General features: G+C 45.2%; 1 protein-coding gene across 2 annotated transcripts in view; it reads left to right on the top strand.

Annotated features, from left to right (window-relative positions):
- The window catches only part of FMN1 (formin 1), a 429,794-nt gene that overhangs the window by 237,734 nt on the left and 176,235 nt on the right, over positions 1 to 15,825 (top strand). For both annotated transcript variants that reach the window (XM_075530963.1, XM_075530964.1), the window contains one exon: positions 9,119 to 9,206. In XM_075530963.1, coding sequence (XP_075387078.1) covers positions 9,119 to 9,206 — 88 coding nt within the window. The remainder of the gene's footprint in view (positions 1 to 9,118; positions 9,207 to 15,825) is intronic.

Below are 15,825 nucleotides of genomic sequence, written 5' to 3' on the forward strand. Positions count from 1 at the left end.
TTCTGAGCAGCCACACTATCCCAGGCGTTCAATAGGAGGACCTGGCATTTCCAGGGATCTCATTTCTAATGACCAGTTAAAGCATAAACCGCATTGCTGTTGAGGCAGCTCTGACTGATAGTGGCCATGCAGGGCTGGACATCTTTGCTCCCTTAGAGCGGCGCTGACCTTGCCCAGCCGAGAGTTTCTCCGCCATGCCCTGAGGGCTCCCAAGGAATGACTACAAGAAACAAACTCGATGTTCCCAACTCCTGGAACTAACACCCTTGTGTTGGAGTTAAGGGTTGTGTATACAAGGGAGCGTCAAAATGTGTGTAGGAAAATATCATTCTATATCAATCATTTTTTTCCAAAAAAGGTTTCTCTCCCTCATGTGAGTCTCTATGTACACACACGTGTATATAGGTGCATATGGGGACTTCAGACAGATGGGAAAATGAACTAAAAGGATAATATAATTTTTCTGCAAACTTTTTAAAGCCCCTAGTATTTCTCCCCTTTTAACTAGTCTTTAAGTTCCCAATGATCAGAGATGCAAGTGTGTATATTTTTTCTTTGTTCCTCCCCTTGCTGTATGAACAGAGGAGTGTGTGTATTGTGGGTATCATGCAACTGGATAGACTGCTTGTCAGTGTCGTCACGATGTTAGAGCAGGCCTAGAAATAGGAGGCTGGTCACCTGACATCTCCTTAACAACTTGTCCACCAAAGCATGGTGGCAATCACTTTTCACAGCTCAGCAGGTAAAAGTTCAAAGCAGGAGGGGAGATCTTATATTTCTGGATATTGTTCTTATTTAATTTGTATTTCTACTTACATTCTTGTGTTGCCAGGAACCTTTGAATTTGGCCACACAAGGAATGAAATATTTAAAATAGCTTAGGATAAGAGCCACTAGAATGCATGCAGAAGAATGGGTTGGTCTTCATAAAGCAACTATTTGATGAGCAAATGGTTTGATGCAACTTTTGTGTTTGAAATCCCATGGTTGATTAAAAAATAAACAGTTGCATGTCTTACATGAATAGTGTAGAATATTAAATAACAAATAATCTCAGAAAATGTAGGCTTCTCAAAATTTTCAGATAAATACATGCCAGCCAGTTCACAATACTCAATAGCTAAATAGGCGCCTATGAAAGATGGAGTGCATGAATTTAGTTTCTCTCCAACTCAGAATATTTTACAAAAGTCAGTGGATTTTGAAGAACGTTGTTGTTGCTGTTGTTGTTAGATGCTACCGAGTCTGTTATGACCCATGGTGACCCTATGTACAAGAGAACAAAACACTGTCTAGTCCCGGATCATCTTCACCAGGGCTGGCAGATTTGAGCCCATGGCTGCAGCCACTGTGTCGGTCCATCTTGTTCAGGGCCTACCTCATTTTTTTTCTTCTTCTCTGCTTTGCCATACCTGTTGTCCTTCTCCAGAGACTAGTCTATCTTGATAGTGTGTCCAAAGCACACAGTAAAGAGTTGCCGTCTCTGTAATTTTTTTTAACCTTGAGATCCTCTGTTCTATGGAACACTCTGGCTGTACTACTTCTGAGACAAATTTGTCCGTTCGTCCTGCAGTCTGTGATATAGTCAATATTCGTCATCAACAGCACAATCCAAAGGTATCACTTTTTTTTTTTTCATTTTCCCTTACCTGATGCCTAGATTTTGCAAGCTGGTGAGCCCTGCATATTAACTGGGTCATCGTACTGTAAGGGTGTCAAATGAGTGAGTGGCCACAGGCCAGCAGGGGTCCAGAAACTAGAAGAATAGTGTGTTCTGGAAATCCAATGGTCATTTTCTACCTTTGTGATGAGCCCTTGCTCTTCAGCACTCTCAGGAGGATCTGTTGTGGCAGATTTATCTAATGCTGCTCGAATTTTGATCTCTTGCCTGATGCTTCCATGAACGTTGATTGTGGATCTGAATATGACAGAATCCTTGACAACTTCAACCTTTTCTCCACTGATCACGATGTTAGCTATTGGTGGACTTGTGAGGATCAGGGTCTTCCTTACATGGAGTGTAATCTGCACTGAAGGCTACAACCTGTGCTCTTCATCAGCAAGGGTTTCAAGTCATCCTCCCTTCCAGCAAGCAAGGTTGTGTCATCTGCATATATCAGGTTGTTGATAAGCTTTCTTCCAGTCCTGCTGCCACACTCTTCATGTAATCCAGCTTCTCTGATGACGTGCTCAGCATAGCGATTGAACAAATATGGAGAAAGGATACAACCCTAAGCCACACCTTTCCTGATTTTAAACTCTGCAGCATTCCCTTGCTCTGTTCGCACAACTGCCTCTGGATCCATTTACAAGTTCCAAATGAACACAGTGAAGTGTTGTGGAATTCTCATTTTTATCAAAGTTATCCATAGTTTACTATGGGCCACACAGTCGAATACTTTTTCATAGCCAATGAAACACAAGTCAACATGTTTCTGGTAGTTTCTCCTTTGAGCTAAGATCCATCTGACATGAATAATGATATATCCCTTGCTCCATGCCGTCTTCTAAATTTGGACTAAACTTCTGGCAGTTCTCTGTCAATGTACTGACACAACCATTATTGGATGATCTTCAGCAAAAGTTTACTTGTGTGCAAAATCAGTGATATTGTTCCATAGGGTGAGCATTCTGATGGGTCACAACAGTCCCTTTTAAATGCCCTTCTTCCTCCTTGTTCTTACTAGATATCTTAGCACCGTGTCCTCCTAATAGACTTAGTCATTGTAAAACAGCAAAGATGGAAGCAACCAACAGTCTACAAGCTAATAAGCCAATTGTTAAATCCTAACAAATTCATGATTTAAAATGCAAAAGCAACTGGCTAATTTGTGTGTGTGTGTGTGTGTGTGTGAGTGAGTGAGTGAGTGAGAGAGAGAGAGAGAGAGAGAGAGAGAGGATTGAAGAAACAGGAAAAAATGGAAATTGATTCTGGAAATTTAAATACATGATGTGCATGAATGTTCATGTGAGCATTGCTAATAATTGACCAAATTGGGGGAAATCCTAAAAACCCATCAATCAGTGAAACAAATCATACAACATACTTAAATCAAGTGGTTCCACCTGTGCTGACGTGAAAAGATAGCGGTAGTATGATTCTGAGTGAGAAAAGAGACGTTTCAGGAGAAAATGTACAGCTTCTTATTTGTGTAAAGATAAGACCCTCCACACATGGGCCCCGGCACATGCTTAGATCTGGAAGAAGACACCCCACCCCCCCGACCTAGCACTAATACCCATGCAGTGGGATTGAGAAGCGGGGAGCAGTTTCACTTTTGTTGGTGTCTGCCTTGTATAGTTTGTATTACTTGGATTTAAGGTCAGAAAACGTGTATATGATGGTTGTATCTTTACCCATTCTTAGTCTGTTTGCTGAGCAAATAATCTGAGAAGTGAGACTCTGTAGAGAATACAGTGGCATCGGGATTGGAGGCAGACTCCTTCACAGCCTGCAAACTGCAGGAGACATAACTTTACTTGCTCAAAGCGAAGAGGGCTCAGAGCCCTTCCTGATGAAAACCAGTGACTCCGCAGTCTTCACCGTGGTTCATACCTTAACAGCAAGACAACATAACTCCTCACGACTACACCAATAAGCCATGTTATGATATACAGAGAAAAAAATCTGAAGCTATCAGACATTTATTTGATTTAATCCAAAAAATAACCCTCATGGAAGTAGCAACCAAGAAATCAAATGACATATGACATTGGGAAGATCCGCTAAAAGACCTGCTTAGAGTGTTGAAGAGCAAAGAAGTCAGCTTGAAGACTAAGGCGCACCTGCTCCCAGCCTAGTATTTTCAGTCGGCTCAGGTTCATGGGAAAGCCAGACAATAAAGAAGGAAGACGGAAGAAGGATGCATCCCTTGGGGGACATTATCAGGAGGGGCCAGTCCCCAGACGAGAACATCGCCCTGGGCAAGGTAGAGCATCATCAAAGAAAGACAACAACGTTGACGCAGTCGCTGCTGCACTGACTGCAATCCCAGCAATGGCTGTGGGTGTGGCGTGAGAGGGAGCAGGCAGCATTCTGTTCTGCTCATTTAGGGTTTGCAGAACTGACTTGAGGACACTGAGCAAATAAACAGCAACATGATTTTTGTATTTGTGTGTGTGTATACATTGCAATAAACATTTATTGTTTTCCTAGTTTGAAATGTACAGGAAAGAACAAAGAAACAAGACCAAATATGGTTGTGAACTTTCTGCATTTCCCACACTAGCTCAATACCCATGTGGCCAGTGGCTGGTGTTTGATGTATGGGCTGGATGGGGGAGACTCGTGCTCGCGTTCCATGGCGTCCTCTGGTGACTGGGCTCGGAATCATTAGTGATCGTCGAGTTGATTTCAGCTCATGGCAACGCCATGTGCTGCATGGGGTTTTCAAGGCGGTGAATGTTTCAAAAGCATATCGCCAGGTCTGTCCCCCAAGTTCCCTCTGGCTGGGGTGGAGCCACCAACCTTTGAGCTTGTGCTCCCAAAGCTGACCCATCTGCGCCAGCTAGGAACTTCCGAAGGTAGTTCAATGTCTCCAGAGGTTCGCAGAGCATCTTGTTTCCCTCCGCCCCCCTTAACCTCCCTGCCCTTTGGGTTTTGATGTCTCCTCTTTTCTTCCCTCTTCCCCCTCCCCGCCCCCCATCCTCAAATACATCCCCTGCACCACCAACACAGCCCAATGTCCTGGTCAACTTCTGGGAGATCTGAATATGTACCAAAGTGTTGGGTTAAGCAAATGCCTTTTAAATCGACTGACTCGTCTTCTTTTTATTAATCTAAGATGTTGCTTTTCTCTGTTGCCTTTCAGTCATCCTGCATATCAGGACTTTATTAGCAAGAGAGACTTTGTCTCACCTACGTATTCTGTTCTTTCTTCTTTCACTCCCTGTTCACTCCTCAGTCCCACCCTGCCCCCATCCCTAGTCCTGAGTGTGTGTTGAGCTCCAATCACACAAGAGAAGTCAAGCCGCTCCAGTGGGGCCTCACCTAGTCCCAGGTGGCTCTCCCCATATTCTCACTGTGTCCGAGCCGGCAGGTCCCCCATTGCTGGCCTGCAGCTATGTGGTTCTCTGCCCCACTCGTGAGATACCATCTGCCTCTGAGAAACTGGGGGGTAGAAATACACATATTGTGTCTGCATGGCTTTAGCTGGCTTAAGGAAATGTAGAACTAGCCCCCAGCGAACACGAGGGGGTTCCCGGGCTTTGGACTGCTAATGGCAAGGTGGGTGGTGTAGACCCATCCGCTGACCTGCTGGCTCCCCTGAAAGGTGTATCGTTTGGGACATGCTAGGGAGCAGTTCTGCTCTGCCCTACAGGACCCCTTTGAATCAGAACGACCTTGCTGGCAGTAGGTAGGGTTGGTCAGAGGGAAGGAGGCCTTGCTTGCATGCAGTTAAGCTCTCCGCTGCCAAGGGGAAGACCAGCGGTGCAAACGCACCAGCAGCTCAGTGAGAGGCAAAGGAGGCAGCCTGCTTTCCCAAGGATCACGGCCTTGGACACCCGCTGGGGCTGTTCTGCTTGGTTCTCTCGGGTGACTGTGACTTGGCAATTGGCTCACGGGCAGAGGAGGTAAGGAACCGGAGGGGAGGAAGCAAGCTCAGAGATCCTGGCTGCGTCACTGCTTACCCTGTGGTAGGAGACACTGCCTCGTTTTAGAAGAAGAATCTCAAGTTTCGAGTGCAGTCAGAGGTGACACCATCTTTCCAGACACCAGCACGAGGCGGAGTACCAGGTGGTAAGGTCCTTCCCTCAGTGCACTGAGAGGGCGTGAGGCAGTTTCTGTTCGTGGTCATCAGGTCTGAGCAGTGAAGCCCAGACAGACTCTCGACCTCTCCTTTCTTTGCTCATGCTTCTGTCTCAGTCCTCTGGCCACTCTCACACCTCTCTCTCTCTCTCTCTCTCTCTCTCTCTCTCTCTCTCTCTCTCTCTCTCTCTCTCTCTCTCTCTCTCTCTCTCTCTCTCTCTCTCTCTCATTTCCGTGGCTTTGCTGCCATTGGCTGGGAGAACAATCGGTCTTTGCCCATGGTCGCTCCAGTAGGCAGGACTGTGGTACCAGTGGCTTGCTCACAGCCCTAGCGGGAGAGCTTGGCGTGTGTCTGTTGAAAGAAACATGTCTACTCAGCCTGATCCTGCCCTGCCTGTGCCTGCCTTCTCGACGCCTGTGTGCACGCCGCCACCATTGTCCTGCCGCTCACTCTGCTGGGCATTCGGGGTGCAGCTCATTCATTCCCAGAGCCCTTCCTTGTGTGAATTTGCTCCCCAGTTAGTTCTCAAGTTGGTCTTCCCAGCCTTCTTGAAGCTTAGCAGTAATTCCATCACAGTGATTCCTTCAACCACTAAGTTCTTTTTTTTTTAACTTAAATCATTTTATTGGGGGCTCATACAACTCTTATCACAATCCATATACACATCCATTGTGTTAAATACATTTGTACATTTGTTGTCCTCATCATTCTCAAAACATTTGCTTTCCACTTGAGCCCTTGGTATCAGTTCCTCATTTATTTCCCCTCCCTCCCTCCCTCCCTCCCTCAAGACCCTTGATAATTTATGTTATTATTATTTTATCATATCTTACACTGCCCGACATCTCCCTTCAACCACTTTTCTGTTGTCCGTCCCCCAGGGAGGAGGTTATATGTAGATCCTTGTAATCTGTTCCCCCTTTCTACCTCACTTTCCCACCACTCTCCCTGTATTGCCCCTCTCACCATTGGTCCTAAGCGGCTAATCTGTCCTGGATTCCCTGTGTTTCCAGTTCCTATCTGCACCAGTGTACATCCTCTGGTCTAGCCAGGTTTGTAAGGTAGAATTGGGAGCCTGATAGTGGGGGTGGGTGGTGGGGAAGGAAGCATTTAAGAACTAGAGGAGGCAACTGGACATCCCTTTGCAGAGGGGCCACGGGGAGGAGATGAGTAAGCCACTAAATTCTAAGCTGCTTGAGAGCAGGCTCTGTGGTGGTCCGCACTGCATTCTCAGAGCCTAAAGAAGCGCCAGACTTAGAACAGATGCACGGCGAATATCTGTGATTCAGAAAGGGAATAAGTTCGTGGCTGAATGCTTATGCACGTGTGTGCTTCCCCAGTGCTGTGCTAGACATTTTCAGGTAATCATTTTCCTTGAAACTTGGCTTCTCCATGTACTAAAATAAACCCTGGTGGTGTGCTGGGTAAAGCACTGCGCTGCTAACTCAAAGGCCACGCCAGCAGCCACGCTGCAGGTGAAAGAAGAGACAGTCTGCTTCCGACAGATTGCACCTTGGAACACTGTCCCGGAGGGCCACAGGGTCAAAGTCAATTCTATAGCAGTGGCCTTAGTTTGACTAGGAAGCCCCAGCTTGTATTTTAAGAGCATATATTTGATTATGCGTCATCCCTTCCCCCATTGTTTTTACTGTCATCATTTTTAAAAGACTAAAAATAGCAAGTTGCATTTTCCCCCAAATTCCTAAAATGCTGTATCCCCCAAGAATTGTACGCTAAAGCTAATGTTGAAATGATTAAGTATATGAAGCCGAAAATTGAAAGTTTCTTTTCATCTTGATTAAAGCTTATGACTGACTTTAAACCTAATAGTTACAGCAAAGTAGCCATTCTGAGAGAGAAACAGAACGACAGGGGCAAACAATGACTGATTCAAGATCGATTGATAAGTAGGTCTTTAGTTGATTGGACAATTTGGGTTAGAACAAACTCACATTATGCCATTTTGTCCAGTCAGCAAACAGCTGTGATAGTCTGACGCCAATATAGACGGATCTTCTTACTGTTTCTTTGTCTCACCTCTGCTGTGTCTTGGTAAGTCTGTGCGTCTAACCCAGGGCCATCAACTTGGTTCTGGCTTCTAGTACCGGCTTTGCAAGGCTAAGCATCTTCACAGGGGCACAGAGCCTACTCTTTCTCCTGCAGAGCCACCGGTGGGTTTGAACCACCAACCTGAACGTTAGCAGTGCAGGGCTTACCTGACTGTCACCAGGGCTCCTTTGCATACACCTAGGCGGGAGGGAAAACTGGCGCTTTACTTTGTCTTTTGCCCCGGCGAGGGTCCTGGACATGTTTATTAGATTTGGTGATGATTTGTGCGTACGTTCTATTGATTTTTATAGCCCTGGTACATGAGGGAAGAAAGAACAAAATATGTTTTCTTTCTTTCTTAGGAGATGCTTTGTGGTAGGTTATTAGGGGCTGATTTATTTCACTGGATTTAGAGAAAAACAAAAGATATGAGGGGTTCTCCGTGGAATATTTTGAAAGGCTGACACCTTGGTCAGTGAGGTATTTGAAGTTTCTGTGAAAATTGTAGATGCAGATACATACTTATATATGTATATGTTTTATCACATGAGAGCAACAGAAAACCCTTTAAAATTAAAGCTTGATGTGCGAAGCCTTCTGCTGTGTATATTCATGCTAGCACTCATAGGAGACAGGACGTGTATTCTTCAGGATGAGGACGTTGCGCTCCTCAGAGTTAAGTCATTTTCCTAGGGTCACGTCAACCCCGCCGCTAGTGACCCCGTGGGGCAGAGCCCACAGTCTCGTGGGGTTCTCAAGTTCTCGCTCGTTATGGACGCAGACCATCACCTCTTCCTTCCACAGCATCCCGGGGGTTTCGAGCCACTGCCTTGTGGTTCGCGACTGAGAGCTTTAACCGCTGGACCAACAGGGCTTCATCCCAGGATTGTGGAGCTGCGTTTAGATCAGAATGTTCTGTTCACCAGACCACTCAGTGGACAGTGGAGCCGAGAAGGTCCGAGGCTATGAACTAGCAACGTGACAATATGCCTCTGATAAAGGAAGGAGGTAGATAACACTGTGTTTGTACGTCACAGCTACAACTGACCTAGAATTTAGCTCTGCGTAAACAGATCAGAGGGAAACGTTTTAAAGTTTGGCGTGCTTGTGCTAGGCTGGTGGAATTTGGGGTGCTGTCATTTTCTTGGTTTCCTAAATGTGAGTTGTGAGTAAGTTACTTTCAAATTAAAGTATACATTAAGATGGAGTACCTGTAGGCCGCATGTAGGCTATCAATCAGGGTATCTGAATATTTTGGCTGCGCTTTCCGAAAAATCATGTGGTCATTGCTGCTTATGTTGGTGTTTTTAACTTTTCAGATCATCAAGCTTCTGGATGGAAAGCGATCTCAAACAGTGGGGATCTTGATATCCAGTTTGCATTTGGAAATGAAGGACATCCAACAGGGTAAGGCTCCCACATCACTCCCATCCCCACCCCCACCCCTGCCCCCACCCCCCAAGTTTTAAATTTTCAAACATTTTATTGTGAAGTTCTTTCAAGAATAATACTTAAGCTGTCACTTCCCTTGAGTCAGTTCTAACTCATCATAAGACTATAAGGGCAGGGTAGAACTGCCCCTCTGGGTTTCTGAAGCTGAAACTCTTTACTGAAGTAGAAAGCCTCGTCTTTCTCCCAAGGGCCAGCTAGTGGTTTCAAACTACTGATCTTATGGTTAGCAGCCCAATGCATAACCATTATGCGACAAGGGCCTCTGCAAGCATAATACAGAGAATGTTTAAATGAGTCTATGCTATAGTGTACCATTTACACCCAATATCTGTCTGCAAAATCATCATCTCATCTCCTATCACCCTTAAACGCCAGTCCCTACCCCAACTGGATTATTATGATGCAAACACCATGTATTTTATAATTCCATTTGTTAAAAACACTATCACTGTTCTCTAAAGATAACACATTTTATAAACATTAGCAAATGCCATTGTCATGCTTTTCAAAACATTAACAATATTTTCTCATAATCATTAAATATGTATTCTCATTTCCTCGCTTATATATTCATTAGCCATCCATCCACTTACAATTAACACGAATGGGGATCCAAGCTAATTTCATGCATTGATTTTGGTGTGCGTGTTAAGTTCCTTTAATCTAGAAATTTCTACCCTCCATCTTTGTTTGTTTTTTTTTACTTTGTCATTTATTTCTTGAAAAACCAAATGAGATGTGATAGATCACATCGTCTCACCACTCCCCCCAAGTGACAGTGTGGGCCTTTGCAATAAGGATCTTATGGCTCACCAAGGGAATTGACTGGCTTGATAATGCAAATATTGTGCACACCACTCTTGGCAGGCGGGGACCAGGGAAATAAAGAGTTTAGAACTCTAAGGAGGAGCTTGGTCAGTTTTACCGTCTCACTAGACTTAACATGAACTATCCTAGAGTCATAGTTTGTGAATTAGGGCAGTGGCTTCCGCTACCAAGAATAAGAAACAGGAGTGGGGTACGTCTTTTGGACCCAGGTCCCTGTGCTGAGAAGCCCCTGGACCCAGGAGTCAGAGAGAGTGAGCACTGTAACCCTGGAGATGGAGAGAGAGAGCTGTGACACTGGAGATGGAGAGAGAGAGTTGTGACCCTGGAGATGGAGAGAGAGAGCTGTGACCCTGGGGATGTAGAGAGAGAGCTGTGACCCTGGAGATGGAGAAAGAGCTGTAACCTTGGAGATGGAGAGAGAGAGCTGTGACCCTGGAGATGTAGAGAGAGAGCTGTGACCCTGGAGATGTAGAGAGAGAGCTGTGACCCTGGAGATGGAGAGAGAGAGCTGTGACCCTAGAGATGGAGAAAGAGCTGTAACCTGGAGATGGAGAGAGAGAGCTGTGACCCTGGAGATGGAGAGAGAGAGCTGTGACCCTGGAGATGGAGAGAGAGAGCTGTGACCCTGGAGATGGAGAGAGAGAGCTGTGACCCTGGAGATGGAGAGAGAGAGCTGTGACCCTGGAGATGGAGAGAGAGAGCTGTGACCCTGGAGATGGAGAAAGAGCTGTAACCTTGGAGATGGAGAGAGAGAGCTGTGACCCTGGAGATGGAGAGAGAGAGCTGTGACCCTGGAGATGTAGAGAGAGAGCTGTGACCCTGGAGATGGAGAGAGAAAGCTGTGACCCTGGAGATGGAGAGAGAGAGCTGTGACCCTGGAGATGGAGAGAGAGAGCTGTGACCCTGGAGATGGAGAGAGAGAGCTGTGACCCTGGAGATGGAGAGAGAGAGCTGTGACCCTGGAGATGGAGAGAGAGAGCTGTGACCCTGGAGATGGAGAGAGAGAGCTGTGACCCTGGAGATGGAGAGAGAGAGCTGTGACCCTGGAGATGGAGAGAGAGAGCTGTGACCCTGGAGATGGAGAGAGAGAGCTGTGACCCTGGAGATGGAGAGAGAGAGCTGTGACCCTGGAGATGGAGAGAGAGAGCTGTGACCCTGGAGATGGAGAGAGAGAGCTGTGACCCTGGAGATGGAGAGAGAGAGCTGTAACCCTGGAGATGTGAGGACACAATGAGAGGCAGCACCAAAGAACTGGTGTTGGCAGAACCAAGAGTGCAGCAGAAGCCATCTCGGAGGGCTTCCTGGTTCCTGCAGTAAGAAAAGGGAAAGCCTTCAGGCTACAGCTTACTGACAGAAAGAAACTTCACCAGCCCATGAAGCTAGAAGGGTCCAGAGGCCAAGAGTCAAACAGAAGCATACCGGAGAGCACAGAGCAGAAACTACCCTGCCTGAAGAACTGTATCCTGAGTAATTGTAACTTGTTTCTTCCGTCTGAAACGCCATAGCGATAAGTGCTGTCTGTGAGTTCTGAATGGCCAGTGTGCTGGGTTAGTGAAGCAGCGGATGATAAGAAAGTGCCATTGGTGAGGGTGGTGGTGGTGGTGGGAGGGGGGTGATGGCCTGGAGGCGTTCCAGCTGTGGTCAGAGTTGGTAAAATGGCTGGAGAGAAGGAGGAGGTGCACCTGACTTCCATCTCATAGCTGGTACCCTTGGGGTCAGGGTGCAGGGAGATCTGATACTACCCACACACCTTTTAAAAAAAAAATTAAATCATTTTACTGGGGCTCCTACAACTCTTATCATAATCGATACATACACCCATTGTGTCAAGCACATTTGTGTATTTGTTACCATCATCATTCTCAAAACAGTTGCTTTCTACTTGAACCCTTGATATCAGCTCCCCATTTCCCCCTTCCCTCCCTGCTTCCTCTCCCTCATGAAACCTTGATAATTTATAAATTACTATTGTTTTATCATATCTTACACTTTCAGATGTCTCCTTTCACCCACTTTTCTGTTGGCTATCCTCCAGGGAAGAGGTTATACATAGATCCTTGTAATCAGTTCCCCCTTTCTACCCCACCTTCCCACCACCCTCCCGGTATCACCACTCTCACCCTTGGTCCTGAACAGATCATCTCTCCTGGATTCCCTGTGTTTCCAATTCCGATCTGTACTAGTGTATATTCTCTGGTCTGGCCAGATTTGTAAGGTAGAATTAGGGTCGTGATACTGTGTTTAGGGGGGGGGGAGGAAGTATTTAAGAACTAGAGGAAAGTTGTATGTTTCATCGTTGCTACCCTGCAACCTGACTGGCTCATCTCCTCCCCGCAACCCTTCTGTAAGGGAGTGTCCAGTTGCCTACAGATGGGCTTTGGGTCTCCAATCTGCACTCACACTCATTTACAATGATATGTTTGTTCTTTGATGGCTGATAACCTGATCCCTTTGATACCTCATGGTCACACAGGCTGGCCACACACCACTTTTATACCCAGCCACTCATCCTGTAGAATTTCCTACATTCTACAGGTATAACTTACCATTTCCTCTGCTCCTGTGTTTCTGGAAATTGTTAGTTTGCTCTAGGGATTTAATCTGATTTAGGTTTGATTTGAGAAAGAATATCCCATAGGGATATTCTAGCCTGTATTCTATCAGGATATGCATAATATCTTGTGGTCTCTTTTGTGGTGATAGTGGGGATCTTTGCCTGCATCACTTATTTCATTAGAAGTTTACAAAATAATGCATGGATCCTCTCATTCCTTCTCTGTTAGCTGGCTGCTTCTGTGGAAAGACACTTTGTTTCATCCACCCATTGACTATGACGCCATTTCTTTATCCCTACCTCCCCCTCCCATTTTTGTAAACAAATGGACCTACCGTATATGCTCATGTATAAGCTGAGTTTTTCAGCACTTTTTTTGTTGTTGCATAAGTCACTTGTGTTTGCCTCTCCAACTGTCATCATTTCTTTTTTTAAAAAATCATATTATTGGGAGCTCGTACAACTCTTATAACAATCCATACATCCATTGTGTCAAGCACATTTGTACATTTGTTGCCATCATCATTCTCAAAACAGTTGCTTTCTACTTGAACCCTTGATATCAGCTCCTCATTTCCCCCTTCCCTCCTTGCTTCCCCTCCCTCATGAAACCTTGATAATTTATAAATTACTATTGTTTTATCATATCTTACACTTTCAGATGTCTCCCTTCACCCACTTTTCTGTTGTCTGTCCCCCAGGAAGGGGTTATATGTAGATCCTTGTGATTGGTTCCCCCTTTCCACCCCACCCTCCTGGCATCGCCACTCACACCACTGGTCCTGAAAGGATCATCTCTCCTGGATTCCCTGTGTTTCCAGTTCCTATATGTACCAGTGTACATCCTCTGGTCTAGCCAGACTTGCAAGGTAGAATTGGGATCATGATAGTGGGTGGAGGGGGGGAGCGGGGAATATAGGAACTAGAGGAAAGTTGTATGTTGCTACATTGCTACATTGCACCCTGACTAGCTCATCTCCTCCTCATGTGGATGTCCAATTACCTACAGATGGGCTTTGGTTCTCCACCCTGCACTCCCCCTCATTCACAATGATATGATTTTTTGTTCTGATGATGCCTGATACCTGATCCTTTCAGCACCTCATGATCACACAGGCTGCTGTGCTTCTTCCATGTGGGTTTTGTTGCTTCTGAGCTAGATGGCCACTTGTTTGCCTTCAGGGCTTTAAGACGCCAGATGCTATATCTTTTGATACCCGGGCACCATCAGCTTTCTTCACCACATTTGCCTATGCACCTGTCTGTCTTCAGCAATTGTATCAGGGAGGTGAGCACACAGTGATATGCTTTGTTGTTCTTTGATGCCTGATAACTGATCCCTTTGGCACCTCATGATCACACAGGCTGGTGTCTTCTTCCATGTGGGCTTGGTTGGTTCTAAGCTAGATAGCTGCTTGTTTACCTTCTAGCCTTAAGACCCCAGGTGCTATATCTTTTGATAGCCAGGTACCATCTGCTTTTTTCACCATGTTTGCTAATGCACACATTTGTCTTCAGCAATTGTGTCTGGAAGGTGAGCATCATGGAATGCCAGTTGAATAGAACAAAGTGTTCTTGCATTGAGGGAGTACTTGAGTGGAGACCCAATGTCCACCTGCTACTTTAATACTAAACCTATAAATGTATGCACATAGATCTATTTCCCCATAATCATATATAAATATATTTACATTTATACATGCCTTTATTTAGACCTCTATAAATGCCCTTTGCCTCCTAGTTCTTTCCTTTATTTCCTTTTACTTTCCTCTTGTCCCAGTATCATGGTCACCCTTCATTTGGGTTTCAGTAATTCCCCTTGGTTATGTTACTCTTGATCAATCCCTACCAGGCCTCTTACACCCTCCTTGCCACTGATTTTGGATCACTTGTTGTTCCCTTGTCCCTGGGTTTGTTAACACCACTACCTTTCCCCCACCTCCCCCTCTCTCATGTCCCCCCGAAACCTTCGGGCCCATTGTTTTCTCCTCCAGATTGTTTATCTAGCCTATCTTATCCATATAGACCGGCAGAGATAATAATATGCACAAAAACAAGACAGAGCAAAACAAAGCAATGAAACAAAATAGAACAACAGCAACAAAGAAACAATGACAAGAAATTTAAAAGCCTATAAATAGTTCAAGGTCTGTTTCTGACCTTTAGGAGTGTTTGCCAGTTGAGTCTGATGGGGTGCCACACACCCTGGCCCCAAAGTCTAATTTTGGTACTACCTTGGGACTTCCTTGCTCTGCTCCCTTTGCTGTTGCATGCCCTTAGTGTTTTCCTCGGTGTGGTGGGGTCAGATCAGGTGCAATTCCCACACTATGTCTCAAGTATTGTCTCCTGTAGTGCTATCGGTCAGTGAGGGAGGTCATGTCTCATAGTAGGGCCAGCCATGTGGTCCTCTCTATGCATTGGCTGCTCTGAGCAGGGGTAACATCCTCAAGGTTTGGTGGGCCAAGATGTCAGCACATTTTTTTAAAGCCATTTTTGTGGTAAAATTAGGTTCCTCAACTGATATTAGGGACAGCTAATACTTGAGTATATAAGGTACTTCTTGATTATCCTTTGCTCCATTTTCAAATAAAAGTGATTCAAAAAGAAGAAGCTTTACTTGTGTATGCTTTTCTTAGTCTCTAGAGAAGTAGACCAATAACCATCCTACTTAAAAAAAAATCTGTATGTTGCATGGAAGCAGTACTCCCCTTTCTCAGTAATTAATTAAATGTAAACCTTTGTTTTGACATGTCACTTATAATATTCTCTGAGTTGTGTGCACTCTCTCCTAGATGGTTTAGTAGGATGAAACACGGGGTTAGCAGTGGAGAGTCTGAGAACACTGCCCTCCAGCTTCCATCTGTGTTGCCTCAAAGCTCCTGTACTTTGGCCTGGAGACTGCCTTAGGTTCAAACAATACTTTTCAATAAAGCCTCTTTTTTAATCTTTAAATTTTGAGTGGACTACATATTGTACAAATTACACGTAAACCTTGAAATATCCTAATGCAGATGGTGATCCCACAGTGTTCAGATAAACCGGCCAGTTTTCAGTGTTTAAAATCTGTCATAGAGTTGAATAGGCTTGTGTCAGTATTAAGCCTCAATATGGGTTTTTAGTAGTTGATCCAAATTTTGGGCAAAGGGTGACCAGAACAAGGAAAAGGCAGAATGGTCATTCATTACCTTCCGG

This window comes from Tenrec ecaudatus, chromosome 14 (assembly GCF_050624435.1).
Source record: "Tenrec ecaudatus isolate mTenEca1 chromosome 14, mTenEca1.hap1, whole genome shotgun sequence".
In the NCBI taxonomy this organism is placed as follows: Eukaryota; Metazoa; Chordata; class Mammalia; order Afrosoricida; family Tenrecidae; genus Tenrec; species Tenrec ecaudatus.